The sequence below is a fragment of the Symphodus melops genome, assembly GCF_947650265.1.
Source record: "Symphodus melops genome assembly, chromosome: 5".
NCBI lineage: Eukaryota > Metazoa > Chordata > Actinopteri > Labriformes > Labridae > Symphodus > Symphodus melops.
The window spans coordinates 4,587,920-4,604,499 of NC_136695.1; the positions used below are offsets into that span (position 1 = coordinate 4,587,920).

A 16,580-nucleotide genomic window follows, 5' to 3' on the forward strand; every position below is an offset into this window, starting at 1 on the left:
TAGATGACTGGTTGACTGTGTTGGGCTCGGCTGTCTGGGAGGTCGTCTCCTCCCTCACATCACAAGCAGAGAACAAAGAGAGGACAAGAAAGAGAGGGAGGAGGGAACGCTTTACTGGAAGTGTGAACACAGCGAGTCGTAAAGTCCTCCGAGTGTTGGATATTGTGGTTCCACAACAGCGCCTTATCAAAGTTCTGCTGTTATTACGCCTTTCTCTGCGTCACAGTGGCCTAGTGGTTAGTTTGCGCCCCGTGTACAAAGGCTAACGTCCTCCAGACGGACGGCGTAGATTCAAGTCCAACCTGTGTCTCTCTCTCTCTCTCTCTCTCTCTCTCTCTCTCTCGCCACTTTCTGACTCTATCCACTGTCCTAAAAAAACACAAATACCACAAACTAACAAAGAAAATCATGACGCCTTTGTTTCAAATCAGCATCATTTGTGTCCCAGTGTCTGATTTTAAATCTCTTCACAGAGGTGCAGAAGTGCAGGTGGCCTCGTGTGTGAACACAGCTGGAGCGTCACCTACACACACACACACACACACTCACGCGTACACACACACTCACGCGTACGTACACACACTCAGCGCTCTTCTGCCTCGCCGGCTCTGACGTTACACATTTGAGTAGAATTTTTTTCCCGAGCATGTAACATTAGACAAAAGTGAACATAAGAAAACAGAAAGTACAGAAAGTAAATAATAATTACAGGAGGGAGGAAAGTTGAGTCTCACAGTAACACCATATTAAATCCCTTCCCCTCTCCTTCTTCAGCCACTCTTTCTCTGTTATAATCTCTGATCCAGGAGCGTAAGTATCCCGCCTTCACCTAAACCCAAGTAAAAGAAAGGCAGCTAATACATTAGCAACATGTCCTGTTATTTGTGCAATCTCGACAGTGTGCAGGAGGGTAATAAACAATCAACATATACACAACATTGAGTGCCCAGGGCCTCTTTTATAAATATTCCTGCATCAAAATACATTTGCCATTTTAGCTGAGTTCATCGTATATCTAAGTTTAAAATTCTAGGATTGTGACAGCCTCAGTCCAAAGTTTAGAAAAGTGAAAACATGGAGTGAGACGCCTGCTGTCAGGTGTAATAAGAGTTACCCCCCACTGCCTCCTACATCGAGCCCAGTCCAGGGCCTCAGACTGGGGCTTGATGCTTGACAGCTGTGGACTGTATGACAGCCAGCTGCTCGGTTGGTGGCCTCATCACCACACAGGCCCCCTTTGACTGCCAAACACTCGAAACAGTGAGAGGGCTTTAAAGGTGTTCTACTCCCCAACCCTCAACTTTATGAGGCTCTTTGAGAGTTAAAGGAACACTTTAACGGTTCGAGAAGCATCTGTTTATGTCTCGGGAAATCGGCTTCGCTTTTCTGCTGATGATAACCAGTGTGACGTTCCTGTTCCAGTGCTATCCCATTGGAGAGGCGGATACTGGCCATGCTGCAGTGGCTGCATCTCCCTGAAGGAGAGAGGTAAAACTTTTAATTCATCCTGATCTAAACAAATAATGGTGCAGCCACAGCTAAGAGAGGGGAGGCGGTTCATCATATTCATAGACCATATAAACATGGACGTGGTCACCGGGATGTCAGCTTGGTTTCTGAACAGACGTTCTGAATCCTAACGATGGTGGTCGCCATATTGGAAATGCTTTACCTGTATTTACTGCACCGGCCTGTACGCACGTTAACTTCTGCTGTTAGAAAGGGAACCCTGGGTGCAACTTTTTGCACTTCCACATTGGCTTCATTTTTCAAAAGCGGAGATTGGATTCAAATATGACAGAGTACTCAGGTGAAGACGAAATGTAAAATCCTTCAAATGAAATCAAATTTAATAACCAGGCATATTTTCCTCCGAATCTTCTAAATAAAATTAGCGTGCACCTTTTTTAGTCCAAAACTCACGTGGGAATTCAGATATTTGCATGGGTCCAAGTCTTTGAAAATTGTTCCAGTAGATTAATTAGCATCCACAAAACAAGCTGCATCTGCTCCAACTGTTTTAGCAAAGGTTAAATGCAGCTAATACAAAAAGCTAACATAGATACTACTGACAGGTTCAGATTGTTTTTCACCTATTCCTTGAATTCCTTGAATCTTGAAAGAGTTCTGATTTTCCTTTCTTCGAAGCCAACAGACTCCATTGAGTATAAATATTATTATATTAATTATATTAATATTATATTTTTTCTTGTAAATCAATAGACTTGCTGATTGAAAGTTGCCACAGTAATTTAGTTTGAGTTGTAAATACTCAGTTTACATCCAACACAATTTCATTTATGTAACAAATTCTTACAAAAGCATTTCCAATTGAGGCAGCTGGCCACAAACAGCTCACGTGTTCTGCTTGGTTAGATTCTTGATTTTGTCTATTGAGTCTGGTGGCTTTGACTTGAGTAATACAGTTACTGTATTTGTAACTTAGAGTTACAATCTGAGCCTGTTAAGGGTTAAAACAAGTAACTGGAAAATACAACAGTGGACCAGCTTACCTCAGTTTGCTCGGGGAGTGGTCTCTGTACTTACAGGCACACTTGGCAGAAAAGGTAAAAAAGAAAGAAGAAGTGGCAAACGCTGCCCTGTTTCAGCCTAATGAACTTGGTCAGGGTGTTAGAGCACAGGAGTGGTTAAAACCAGCAGTTTTAGTTGACGTCCTATGAATTGGTGCATTTCCCCAAAGGATTTAGTTTCGGCCATTACAGCCTGTTTCCTGACTGTTTCTAGTTTTTTCATCATCACTCATATTCTCATAAAACATGAAGCAAAAAATAGCCTAGGGTCAAAGATCACAGTTTCTTAATGAACATACCCACTTCCCACCACTGCAGATGATTCCCTGCTAGAAACATCCAAACGAATATGCTGATCACGACTTCCATCTTGTTTCAGGCCTTATGTTTACGCCATGCACTCTGAACAGCCAGACACGTATGGACACAAAGTGGGGCCCATGAGTGCAGAAGTGAGTACAGCGTGTTGAAGACCAGACACGCGAACACACGTTCAGATAGTTTCTCTGTGTCCACCTTCAAAACCAACGACGTTTGGATTCTGACTCATCTGTGTGTTTCAGCTCAACAGCCCTCTGAGAATGATTGACAGAATTGTTGGCCAGCTGATGGACGGACTCAAACAGATGAAACTGCACCGCTGTGTTAACATCATTCTGGTGGGGGATCATGGTACGTATACACACACACACACACACACACACACACACACACACACACACACACAGTAGCTAAACTGAATGAAAGTGCTCTGTCAGTGTAGTGCTGAAAACAGAAGGCAAAGACCAGCACTTTTACTTTAGGCGAGGCAAGTTTATATATATATACTGTATAGCACATTTCACCAACAAGGCAATTCAGAGTGCTTCACACAAGACTTCAAAAGCATCATGACAGAGGAAGGAAAAATCCAGTATTGCTTAATCAATACTGGGAGGGTACCAGCCTGTGTCACGCTCACCCTCCTGTGTGTCCTCAGGTATGGAAGAGGCCCACTGCGACCGCACGGAGTTCCTCAGTAACTACTTGTCCAACGTTGATGACATCCACCTCACTCCTGGATCTCTGGGCAGAATACGCTCGAGAAACCCCAACAATACGAAATGTGAGCGAGAGTGAGAGACACAGAGAAAAGCTCAGAGTGTTGTTTTGCTTCTGCCCGTGTCTTCCTTTTCTAATTTCCCCTTGATATCTACTCATATGACACTTACATACGAGCAGTTCAAGGAGGGATCTTCACCCCTTGGTGTGGAGTCTGTGTGTGTGTGCATGTCTTAGTGTGTGTATACAGTGTGTGAATGTAAGCTCCTGCCTTGTCTTTACACATCGTGCCTTTTGAGCTTCAGCAAAGCTATAAAAAAAAGACATGATGCCATACACTGGGAGACTAATATGATGACTTGAGAACTTGATACTACACGGCTGAAGAGTCACAATCTGTTAAGACACTCATAATGAGTGTCTTAGTCTGCAGTCTGACAGATGAAGCAAAATAGAAGAACATTAGTTAGATTAGATTAGATTAGATTGTGAACTCGCATTACAGCTACACTGAATAAGACTCAGAATCGGGTTTTATTTCCAAGTATATTTACACATACAAGGAATTTGTCTTGTATTGGTGCAAAAACAATTAATAAAGAAGAAATAGCTTAACATGGCTCAACTGAATTAGAGTTAGCTTATGACTGTGCGTTTAATAACTTTCAGCTCCCACCTCCACATATGGTCACCTCATTCAGAGGACAGCATTCCAAATGCAGAGCTCAAGTCTTAGAACCCGGGGTCTCCTACAGGTCACTCAGGAGCTACCGGTAGCTTGCCTATAGGTTGACCGACTGTGTAGTTTAAAAAAGAGAATCTGAAAGCACCTCTTCCCACTATTTATTGATTTAGCTCATAAAAACAAGCAGCTCTTGGCCTCTTTCATTTGTTCAAAGTTGCGCTCAGATGAAGAAAAGTTGGAGACCGCAAACCAATAGTTGACATCACCAGGACTATGTCCACCTCCTACCATACCTGCAAAGTGCCAGCATTTAGATTTTCGAATACACAAGGGTGGGGGTGAAGGGGTGCGAATGCTGGCTTGAGTCAAACATGATAAAACTGCACCGCCGTTAAGACGTAGAGAGACTTGGGACATCAGTAGCTCATAGGTTGGGAACCAGAGGGTCGCCGGTTCAAGTCCTGATGCGGACCAAAAATATGGAAGTTGGTCCGGTAGCTGGAGAGGTGGCAGACAACCTCTCGAACACTGCAGAGATGCCCTTGAGCAAGGCATCGAACCCCTACCAGCTCAGGGGGCGCCTCCAGTGAGTGCAGCCGCCACACTCTGACATCTCTCTGTTAATGCATGTCCACAGGTCCTGTTTGTGTGTGTGTGTGTTTGTGTGTGTGTGTGTGTGTGTGTGTGTGTGTGTGTGTGTGTGTGTGTGTGTGTGTGTGTGAGAGAGAAGCACGTCTCTAAAATAAAAAAGTGTGAACGGTATTATAGATTAATAAAGTATATCAAATAAAATAAGAACTTAAAAAACAAACATGGGCCCACGTTTATGGAAGTTGTAGGGAGGTTCCTGTGAGAAATAACTAAATAGTAGTGGGATGGCCTTGAAATACGGGAGTAACCTGGGAAAGCACAAGTGTTGGCATCAATGCTTCTCACATCCAGTGTGTGCTCTGAGTTGATATCTTTCATGGTTTCTGTCCTGGTCTGTTACACTGTGATCAACAAACAGCACACGGAGATTTGGTCCTAAAGATAAAACGCCTCTGATCTGATGCTTGGTTGTGTGTACAGCACCTACAGTACTGGAGACATTGTTCTCAGTTTGAGACCAGAGTACTGAGACGTTCTAATCTTCCTTTATCTTGTTCATGTACGTTATTTTGCTTTGTTGTTCGGTGCAAGCTTCACAACTTGTTTAAACTGTTCACACTTTTGTTCTTCTTTTCAGATGATCCCAAGGCTGTCGTTGAAAACCTGACTGTAAGTATCACACCTGCATGGAAAGCATTTAAACCTGTGTGAAGAACCAATATGTAAGATTTATCACATCATCAGACATTAAGGACACCTGCTATGAAGGGCTGACTTCTCTGACAACAATGAAGCAGCCAGTGTGTCCTTCTAAGTTTCAATTCTGGTGAGGAATAGTTTATTTTTGTTTTGACCAGAGAAAGGATTTGCCAGACAAAAGGGCCAATCATCAGGTGTGTCAGAGATGAAAACTAGTAAAGGAACTGATGCTACTGATTCTATTTAAAGGAAGAATGTACGACTTTTTGATCCAGATTTCGCTCGTTAGCAGCGGCATGAAACTAAAGCAAAATTCTGTTTGTCGACACCTCCGCTATTATGAGGCCTCCGCTCTCCTCCAGCAGCACACCTCCAAACCCTCTCCACTTGTGTTTGCACGAAGGAGTTATCAATCACAGTAGAACACACCATAATCAAGCACCATGTAGTGCAAGAGGCCCAACAACAGTACCCTTTGCGATTGTTGTGTCAGCAGGGTAATGTTAGCAAACTTTGGTTAAATCATAGCTTCTCATAGCGACGCAGAATGATCCTATGTGACATCCAAATAAGCAGTGAGTAGGCGGTGTTATCCTGTTTTTCTCTAGTCCCTGACTAAAACAGCTTTATATGCCGCCTTCTTTCTGCTGTATTTATGTGTAACATGTTGCACATGATTCCTTTTATATCACTGTGTCATCCTCGCCAGTCCCTCTATGCAACCACACACCAACATGGAGCTTGAACAGCCCAAGTCACACTCACAAAGTCTGGCCCGAACACCGACATGTACAGAAAATGAATGTTTATATATGTACTATATATAACGTTATTTTACCAATATTTAGAGGAAAATAAAAAGGCACTTTACCTTTTAATATAGGGGGCAATGATATGGATACTGTATAACACAAAATGACATTATGTCAGGTCAGTATAGCACAGCTGACACTTTAAATCTTCAATAAATGGGTCGTAGGTGCTGATGTGTTTTATGGTAAATCTCAATGAGTGTTTCTGTGTTGCAGTGTAGAAAAGCAGAGCAGCACTTTAAGCCGTACTTGAAACAGCACCTGCCCAAGAGACTGCACTACGCCAACAACCGGCGTATTGAAGACATTCACCTGCTGGTGGAGAGGAAGTGGCACGTCGCAAGGTACAGTGACATCACAGTGACCTGGAGGAAATAATAATGGAGAGTTATTTGATGCAATGTTTGTATATTAAATCAGACCAAACATTACACGTTAAAACTTTCTGCCGACTGTCCAGAAGTGGTAAATGTAGAATAATTCCTTAGTAAACAAAATGGACATTAAAAACTCAGACTATAGTCAAATCTTTTAAAACTAAGAAAAAGTACAAAAGCATATTGCATGTATTCTAGGTCAAAGTTCACACATTCTCTACGTACAAGAGTGACCACTGAAGTTTAATGCTGCTGAAATGTGTGGCGCATTGTGACGTGCATTACTACCATTTTAAACTATGTTAAATTGCTTTAGCAAGTGTGGCTAATGTCAGCAGTGCTAGCGCCACGTGCCTTTCATCCACATACCTGTGCTGAAAGTGTTTACACATCGCTGTCCACAGTGCTGCTTTGCTGTCGCCAGTACAACCAGGAGAGTTTTTGACTAAATGTTCATTTTACAAACATGTTAAAATGATGAGAGATGTGCAGTGTGTTTGGGGATTAGACTCCATCATGATTTCTTCATTTATGTATTTATTTATTCAGAGGGAAAGTGATGCTTACAGCAGGATGAGATACCTATCTGATGGAGTATAGACACTGATGGTGGTGAAGGAATGTTGCAGAGTGTAATGAGCTGTAGACTTTGGAGGAGCTGAACATGTAACAATAAAAAAGCAGACAGAAAATAAATAATAATAACAAACAGTGGATTGTATAATTCAGAAGAAAATAAAAAAGACAATAGGATAATGAGCTATCATAAGCTACATGTCCGAGAGGGAGTGGGAAGAAGTAAAACTTATTGAATCCCACCCCCTCTCCATCTATTCAGTTATCATGTAATATAATGTGAAAATCTATCTTTATAGTTTATATGTGAAGTTATAAATAAATATAACACAGATGAGATGATTGGAGATGACTGGGCTCAACGATCAACTTAAATGAAACCAAAAGACGGGAACAGATTTTTGACATTTGTAAAGTTTGGCAGCAGCAGGAGGCACCATGCGTGCAGCACTCACAGTATTTAAGCGTCACTCCACCTTCCCATTGGCTCAAGGTGAATATCCTGCTGAGTTCTCCCATCAGCTCAGGTGGACTTGCTGCGAAAAAAAAACAAACACTAGAGGTCTGGCAGGAGAAACCCTGGGTTGTGAAAGGCCTATATCTCTGGTCTAAGACCAACTTGTCCAATATGTTACCCTACACACACACTGTATGGCTGTGGCTCAGCGGGTAGAGTCGTTGTCTCCCAACTGCAAGGTCGAGTGCTCAGCTCCCAGCTCCTGCAGCGACATGTCCTTGGGCGGGACACTTAACCCTGAGTTGCTCCCGCTGCTTTGTGAATGTGTGTGAATGAGAGGTCAGTGTATTTCATAACAGTGTGTTCATTCCTCTTTATGTTCCTGCATCAATCTCTTTTACAGAGTGACCTAGAAGTGTAAGTTTAAAAGCTGAGGGAAAAGTGCAAAGAGCCAAAAGTTCAAAGCTATAAATCCAAAGCGGTCTGCACTGTGAGAAAAAGACGTCCAGGCTGCTTTAGTTTTTGATCTATCGCTGCATCTGCTCGCAGTGAGCTGCTCTGAGGCTCTGCACAGTCAGTCAGTGTTGATGTGGCATTTTCAGCCCACCCATCTGTGAGCCTTTTTTTTTTTTTTTACTGCACATCTTGTTTTACTTAAGAACACATTTTAAGTCAACACGGGCTGCTATCAATGCATCATTAACACACGTAGTGCTGAAAGCTTTAAAGATGTGACACCAAGCCACCCTCGTGTACAAAACAAACAAACACGTCTTTGACAAACGTGCAGCTGCTGGAACGTTAACGACGCTCTAACAAGGAGTCTGACGGACGTCTGATGTGGAGCTGTGAAAGGGTCAACTGCAGCGATTCAGTGACAAAGTAAACCATGAGGTCATCACGAAGGAAAACAAACCTCCGCCTCAGCTCACCGTGCTGAGTGTGTGCGTGCATGTGTGTGTGCGTGTGCGTGTGTGTGTGTGTGCGTGTTCATGTAGCTGTTGTGCTGTTTTGGTTTTTCACCTGTGGGAGAGTTATATTCTATCTCAACACACACACACACACACATACACGCACACACACACACACACACACACACACACACACACACACACACACACACACACACACACACATGCAACCATGGTCGCTAAATGAAAGAGATCTTTGAGGTTTCTGTGCAGCTCAGGTAGACGGACGATCTAATCGCTGGCACCAGAGCTGTGAGCTGAGTCTTGGAGCTTTTCACACAGAAACACACACACACACACGCACACACGCACACATGCACACACGCACACACGCACACATGCACACACGCACACATGCACACGCACACATTAGTCAATGTCAGTGTAAGTCCTGAATCAACTAAACTTTCACACTAAATGAAAAACTGAGTGTGTCTCCTGCTGCTCATTTACATTTTTCACATGCTTGCGGCTTCACCCCCTAGACACACACACACACACACACACACACACACACACTCACATAAACACATGCTGTATATACATATATATTAAGCTTTATAAGTGGAAGTAGTGTTTCGATGGACACTCAATAAGAAGTGGCTGTATTTTAATTAGAGGACTGTGGTTGAGTTTTCCGTGAAGGGACGGCTGTCCTGAGCCGAGGGTTGATGTAGGTGAACACCAACAACATTCAGCACTTCTGCTGTACTTAATGTGATCCTGATCCATTAACGGGATGTCATTGTCATCACTATTGTTATGTGGTCTCATGTTGAAAAGTGTCATGTTTTCTCACAAGTGTGTAGCAGCCTGTTAAATATGAGAGGGGACACTACTCCACCTTGATGCTGGTGCACAAACGTTCATGTGAACTCGAGCTAAACACAATCTGCATCCAACAATTGCTGCTGTTTGGTTGATTACAGGAGAGTCCCTGAAGGGAGGAGGCACTGCGGCTTCTCTGGTGACCATGGATACGACAATAAGATCAACAGCATGCAGGTACTGACCTGAAGCTCAGAGGTCAGACTCTGTTGCAGTGGCTTGTGGAAAGGGATTTTTATTCATTATCAACTTTTTTTCAGACTATTTTCTTAGGATATGGACCTACTTTTAAATTCAGGACTAAAGTTCCAGCCTTTGAAAACATTGAGCTTTACAATGTTATGTGTGGTAAGTCGTATTTTTGTGTTCTCATTGTGTTCTGATGGATATCAGGGTGTGTTGTTGATATGTTTTAATGTGTGTACCAAAGGGTGTAATGAATATGAGCTCCCGTTAAAAGACTGATCCCTCTCACTCTCAGATCTCCTCGGTCTGAAACCGGCTCCCAATAACGGGACTCATGGTAGTCTGAACCACCTGCTGAGAGGCCCCCACTACAGACCCAGCATGCCAGAGGAGCTTTCCAGGCCAGCAGCCTCTGGTCTTGTTCCTGCAGGGATAGACGACCTGGGCTGCAGTTGTGAAGAAAAGGTCAGCCATGTTGACTCTTACTGTAGTCTGTAGACTGCTGGAAAGAAAAACCAGTTTGTAGGCGATCGGCTTGTCTGTCAGCCCACCTACAGTGATGAAAACAGAATTTAATGATTTAAAATAAATAAATGAAAACCTCTTTTTTGAATTAAGAACATCACAAAGACAACATGCAAAGGTTGAAATGGAGAAATCTTGTTGTTTGTAATCTTGTTCTTGAGGTTCAACTGATTTGTTGAAATTTTGAAAGTTTTAAATTACCCCACAAAACGAGGCAAAAATATAAATGTAGGTACTATCCAAACAATTACTATTGCATATCAGGTGATCAAAAAGTAATGATTGTAGGTCACATGCTTTGATCTGCTTTAACTGCAGTTAGACATCATGATAGATCCATTACAGCTTGTCCTGTGGCTGCTTACAAAAACATCCAAGCACTTCAAATGTGACTAAAAAAGACCCAGGTTTAAGATTGTCTACTTTGCCCATAAATTTACTGAAACAAACATAAGCTAGAAGATCATTTCTATCTGCTGCTGTTCATTAATTTCATGCAGTTCATGTCGGTATGTCCCTCTTTTTAAGAGTCTTTGGGTCAAACTGATATTTTTAAATGGTAAAAAAAATACAGGTCTGCTTCAGTTTCTCTTAGTCTTCAAAGTTTGTGTTTTTGAAGCAGCCAGATGTGCGTTCAGCAGCAGTTCATAAACCTTACAAATGATGCTCCACGAGACACTGAAGCGGATTCCAACACGTTCTTCTGTTTCTCATTTAGCAGACGTGTAAAATAAATCATCTGCATGGTGCTCACTCCGTGATGATTTGAGGAGGTCTGACCTTTGTGAAAAAGCATGTTTGACTTGTAAAATGTGTCTAACTACCTGAAATCTTCTTTTCAGCTTCTTTAAGAACTGAAAAAAAGTGTGTTGCCTCTTTGCTTTCTGCTGCAGAGCTGGAGACAGTTCACCTCCAAGTCACTTAGTTCAATTTCACTTAACCCGCTTCCAACGAGAGGTCGTCTCTCTTATGTTGAAATTGGTCAAACTTTCAGTCTATTTTCAGCAAACCTTTCAGATTTACCTCCGGAATGACTTGGAAGTGACTTGGTCCCGTCCCTCTCTGCAGCGTGTGTGTCTCTTCATCTGCACTGTGTTTGTGATTCCCATGTAGATCTCTGGCAAGAGATTGTTTCAATCTCCGATCTTTTTGCAGTTGCGTGTAAAAAGTAGGGGCCAGAGAGGTTTGAAAGTGACCCTTGTACGAGGCTATAACCTGGAGTCACTCTGGCTCTGTCTCTTACAGAACAAAGTGGAGGAGCTAAACCAGCGACTGAGGCAAGCTATGGATGGTCAGTCTGTTATGATGCTACTCAGAATCAACTCTTCTTTAAACAACACAATGAGATATACGAGAAACACTCTTTAACAATCACAGCTGTCGATTTCTGTCACTGCACTGTTTGTTGTATTGTCAGACAGTCTGAACCTTTCAGTGGCTTGATCAGAAACTTGTCATTACAGCCAGTTTCAGGGTTTTTAGATGAAGTGTTTCAGAAATAATTTAAATCCCATGTTTTCCATTTTTTTAAAATTCGGTGTAACGAAGAAAAAACCTCCCTCTGGACCTTCTGAAAAGTAAACTTGCTACACTGCAAAAAAACTCAAATCTTGGCAAGTTTATTCGTCTCATTTCTTGTCAAAAATTGTAAATGGACTTCAGCTTGAGTAGCACTTTTCTAATCTTCTGGCTCCTCAAAGTGATTTTACACTGCAGGTCACTCTTACACATTCACTCACTGATGGTAAAGGGTGCTATCCACACACAGCAGGGCAGAAGCTGGGGATCCAACCGCACATATTTGTTAGACTTATTTGATGTCACATTTCCCAGTACAAACATTTTCCATAAGTTTCTTAAAATGAGATGATCTAACATTATTTGTTCATCTCATTAAAGACAACAAACAAGTCCAATTGTATCAGATTTGAGTTTTGCAGTGTAACAGGGAACATCCAGAGCTTGTACTGTAATGATTGGATTATCAGTTATGTATACATTTAACATTTTAACATTTCTTATTAAGTGTTACGTCAAGTAAAGCGTCAACAACGTTTGCTGATTCATGCATTCTTGCGTGTTTTTGAAGCGTGTCTCGTTACACACCGGCCTCTTCTGCTGTGTGTCTCTGTGCTCGTCCTCTCTCAGACAGCAGGAACCTGCCACATGGCCGACCTGCTGTGCTCTTCCGTACCAAATACTCCATCCTCCACCACAGTGACTTCATCAGCGGCTACAGCGAGATCCTCTCTATGCCTCTCTGGACGTCATACACAGTCAGCAGACAGGTACTGTTCGTTCTGTGCTTCATGCTCACTCGCCTTGTTTCCCCACATCTTAGCTTTTCCTGGCAAGGAATTGTAAGTGAACCGTTTTAAATAAGTGGCATCATATTGATAACGACAGCACAGCTGATTCACCTTTTAAGAATGGTCAGGTAGCCCCTAATTATGCTTCACATACTTTCAGTTTATTTCAAATAAAATGGTTGGTTAATTTGGGCCTGGTGATTCACAACAACCTCACCATATGATATGTATCATGATTTAGAGGCCATGGTACGACACGTATCACAACACTCGTGGATTTTGGTTCAGGACCATGTCTGAGCCTATTTAGAAGTTGAGGGGAATTTTAACTTGAAAGTGTCATGAGGTGCCGGCTGTGTCGACACAAACTAGCAAGCCCAGCGGTTGTCGCTAACTAACTTGTCATTTGTGAGGATGGTCGTGTTTCTGCAGTATTTTAACTTGTTTTTACAAAGCTAAGATATCGTTTGACTCATGTCAAACTTGACTCCAAGAAAACTGATAAAAACTGGTTATCCGTGCTCTGAATCCCTTCAAAAGTCTCCTACCCCCTAAATCCTGCGCTGAAATGAGGGACTGGAAGATTCCCATAACGAAGGGGGTCAGTCAAGGAGTGCGTTTAGAAGGACGTGCAAAGCTAGTCTGATGAGGAACGGCCATAGAGTCCATGCGAGCGTTTGCATTGCCGAGTCAGCACCCTCGGTGGTTTGACGGCCCTCTGCTGGCAAGAATCGATTTTCCCTTTTCTATATTATCTTCCACACCCAGCAGACAGTTCACCATCCACCTCATGTGTTTTTTTGTGTGTGTCAGGTGGAAGTGTCCCCTCTGCCTGAAGCTCTATCGAACTGTGTGAGACCTGATACCAGAGTCCCTCCAGCCTACAGTCAGTCCTGCACCAACTACAGAGCAGACAAGCAGATCACCTACGCCTTCGTCTTCCCGCCACGTGAGTCAAACGCCACAGCAACCCAAGTTTCATTCTTAACGCCACATGATCATAGACTGTAATTATGAACATGACAAAAAAAATCTGGTGTTTTTAAAATAAAAATAAAAACATTCCCAGCCTGGGTATTATTTTAATATCTAAGTATTTTGTGTTTCTTCTCAGTTTTGGTGACATTTTTACGCACCAGCTTTGTTGCTGATAACTCGGAATTTTATTGCAAAATGACTTCCTGTCTTTCTTTCTTAATTTGCAGAATTGTCATCAACCACCGACAAAAAACATGACGCTGTCCTCATCACTAACACGGTCCCCATGTATCCTGCGTTCAAGAGTAAGTCAACCAGGGATTTCTCTGCGACGTCAACTCATGCAGACCGATCCACTGACACACATGTTTTCTAATCATTTCGCCTCTCCCCCATCCTGTTCTTGGGTCTTCCACCTCTCCGTCTCTCTCTCAGGAATCTGGGGATATTTCCAGAGAGTGCTGGTGAAAAAATACGCCACTGAGAGAAACGGGGTGAACGTGCTCATTGGACCCATATTTGACTACGACTACGATGGTGTCAGAGACTCAGTGGAGAAGATAAGAGAGTAAGGCTTTTCTCTTTTACGTCACTTTATTGATTGCTTTTCAAAAGGTGAAAATGCCAAGCTCTGTTTTTACCTTGTTTTTTTTTTTTTAAATGCTCCAGCATATTTGTCCTCTCAACAGAGGACAATAAAGAAACACAGCTGACACCACAAAGTACATGATAAAATGCCATAAACACTGTGGAACAATGAAGTAGTCAAACAAATCATATAATATTGTTTTTCAGGGAGAATATAATACACAATAGCGACATTATAGAGATTTAAAATATAATTAATAAGCTCTTTTGTTCCATCTAGGTACGTGAGTGGGACGATACCGATCCCCACACACTACTTTGTGGTCCTGACCAGCTGCCTGGACTTCACACAAGCTGCAGACTCCTGCAGTGGCCCGCTGAGCAGTGCTGCCTTCATCCTCCCTCACCGACACAGCAACGACGAGACCTGCAACGTAAGGAAACTCACAGCTTTATTATGCATCATTACATTCTCGTAGAGATCATTGAGTACGGGAGGCAAAGTCAAAGTTAATAATGTACAGTATGTCTTACTCAGAACAGCATGGCTAAAAGATCTTATGTAAAAAGAAATCACATACGTGAATCATTAAATAAACATACAAGCTAAAAGGAGCTAAATTAAACTGTGTCGCTGTCATGTTCCCTGTAAGCTCAGCACTGAGATCAGGAATGGGCAACAGCAAGGGCGACCTTCATTTCATTCTCTCTGCCAGGGGGCCGAATCGTAGGATACAAAAACGATTACAGTCAATTATGTGTCAAATTTAACTCAACATAGACCAGTGATCAAATATTATTATGGACATATTTCAGGTATTCATGGCAGATTGTGTCATATAAATCACAGAAACATCCGAGGTATAACAATAATAACAATAATAATAATTTTAATAATAATAATAATAATATTAATAATAATAATAATAATAGTAATAATAATAATAACAATAATAATAATAATAATAGTAATCATGATAATAATAATAACAACAATAATAATGATAATAATAATAATAAGATATAATCTCCTGTGTGAGGTGAATATGTGAGCAAGCAACTAAGGAAGATGTCAGGAACAGAACTGCCTTGAAATTTGAAAATGTTTCAAGAACTTTTTAGAGTGGTATTACTGTTCTTGTCCTTCTCTTATTACAAGTAAAATGTTGTACTCAGTGGTCAAAGTCTCCTGAGTCAGAGGCAATGGAGGGTCTCAGGAGAGTGAAACCCAATGTAAGTTCAATAATCGCAATAATAATCATTGTCTATAGCCATATTTTGTTTTGTTTTTTTGCTTCTTCCATGCATATTTTTTGTATATTTTTTACGTATTTTCCAACAGAAGAGTGTTCTATTATTTATTCTATCTTATTCTTTAAATTGTTACTTTTTTGTTACCTGATACAGTTTATTGTATATGCTGCTGGAACCTAAATTTCCCGGAGGGAGTCATCCCAAAAGGATCAATAAAGTTCAATCTAAGTCTCTGATACATTTTTGCCCCCCTGCAGAGCTCAGAGGAGGAGTCCCGCTGGGTGGAGGACCTGATGAAGATGCACACTGCCCGGGTCAGAGACGTGGAGATCCTGACAGGCTTGGACCTGTATCGCAGAACCACCCGGAGCTACGCCGAGATCCTCTCTCTGAAGACGTACATGCACACCTACGAGAGTGAGATCTGATCTGTGCTGGCTTGCTGACTGTGACTGATCTTTTTCATCCGTGGTGGATGTATGTGGTATAAGAAAGAGATGTGATCATCTCTGTTACACTGACCTGCAGCAGCTTTAGCTCTGGCTTGATGCTCCGTAGCATCCACACTGTGGTTCCTTCACTGAGCATTTGGTTTCATCTCATTCATTTTTACCACTGAGCTTTGGAGCCTTTTTACTTCATTGTATAAAGACAATAAAACTTTATCGACATGTACAGTGTTCACAGCAAACACATGAGAGCTGAATTATTCAAAACAAAGAAACAGATCAGTAATCCTTTCATTTGCCATCAGATGTTTCTATTATGAGACAATTTGATAAAGATGGCTTTGTTTTAAACAAAAATCATCACACAAGATCCACAAAACTAAAATACCAAATATTGTTGTAGTGATTTATCTGCTGATGCACGCTGAGCAGGATCTTTTGAGGTTCCAGTGGTAACCCTAGATCTCTCTCTCGCACAAGCACATTTTGCTCTCTAGATGTAATTCTGAAGTTTTTTTCAAGCTTTCCCTTTGTTTCCATTCTGGCGCCCCCCTGTGGACAAAACTGTACATCTTCTTTTCTTGCTGATATTTTCCTGAACCCGTGTTAATCATCTTTTTCACCCAAAACAAAACGTACTATTTTTTTCCCGTCAAACATATCTCTTATCCAGAAGCTTTACTATGAACATAGTGTGTTAAAAATGTTGTTTTAGTTCATGAG

At 41.8% G+C, this 16,580-nt stretch overlaps 1 protein-coding gene across 2 annotated transcripts in view; it reads left to right on the plus strand.

Annotated features, from left to right (window-relative positions):
• The window catches only part of enpp2 (ectonucleotide pyrophosphatase/phosphodiesterase 2), a 30,271-nt gene extending 13,920 nt beyond the window's left edge, over positions 1–16,351 (plus strand). Inside the window, exons 10-25 of one of the 2 annotated variants that reach the window (XM_079343507.1) lie at positions 1,423–1,488; positions 2,911–2,983; positions 3,095–3,203; positions 3,511–3,636; positions 5,486–5,517; positions 6,576–6,703; positions 9,670–9,745; positions 9,829–9,916; positions 10,050–10,219; positions 11,435–11,570; positions 12,428–12,567; positions 13,402–13,537; positions 13,794–13,871; positions 14,002–14,134; positions 14,435–14,588; positions 15,666–16,351. In XM_079343507.1, coding sequence (XP_079199633.1) covers positions 1,423–1,488; positions 2,911–2,983; positions 3,095–3,203; positions 3,511–3,636; positions 5,486–5,517; positions 6,576–6,703; positions 9,670–9,745; positions 9,829–9,916; positions 10,050–10,219; positions 11,435–11,570; positions 12,428–12,567; positions 13,402–13,537; positions 13,794–13,871; positions 14,002–14,134; positions 14,435–14,588; positions 15,666–15,836 — 1,816 coding nt within the window. In that variant the 3' untranslated portion in view covers positions 15,837–16,351. The remainder of the gene's footprint in view (positions 1–1,422; positions 1,489–2,910; positions 2,984–3,094; positions 3,204–3,510; positions 3,637–5,485; positions 5,518–6,575; positions 6,704–9,669; positions 9,746–9,828; positions 9,917–10,049; positions 10,220–11,434; positions 11,571–12,427; positions 12,568–13,401; positions 13,538–13,793; positions 13,872–14,001; positions 14,135–14,434; positions 14,589–15,665) is intronic. The other variant, XM_079343508.1, reaches the window with a different exon arrangement.
• The last annotated feature ends 229 nt before the right edge of the window (positions 16,352–16,580 follow it).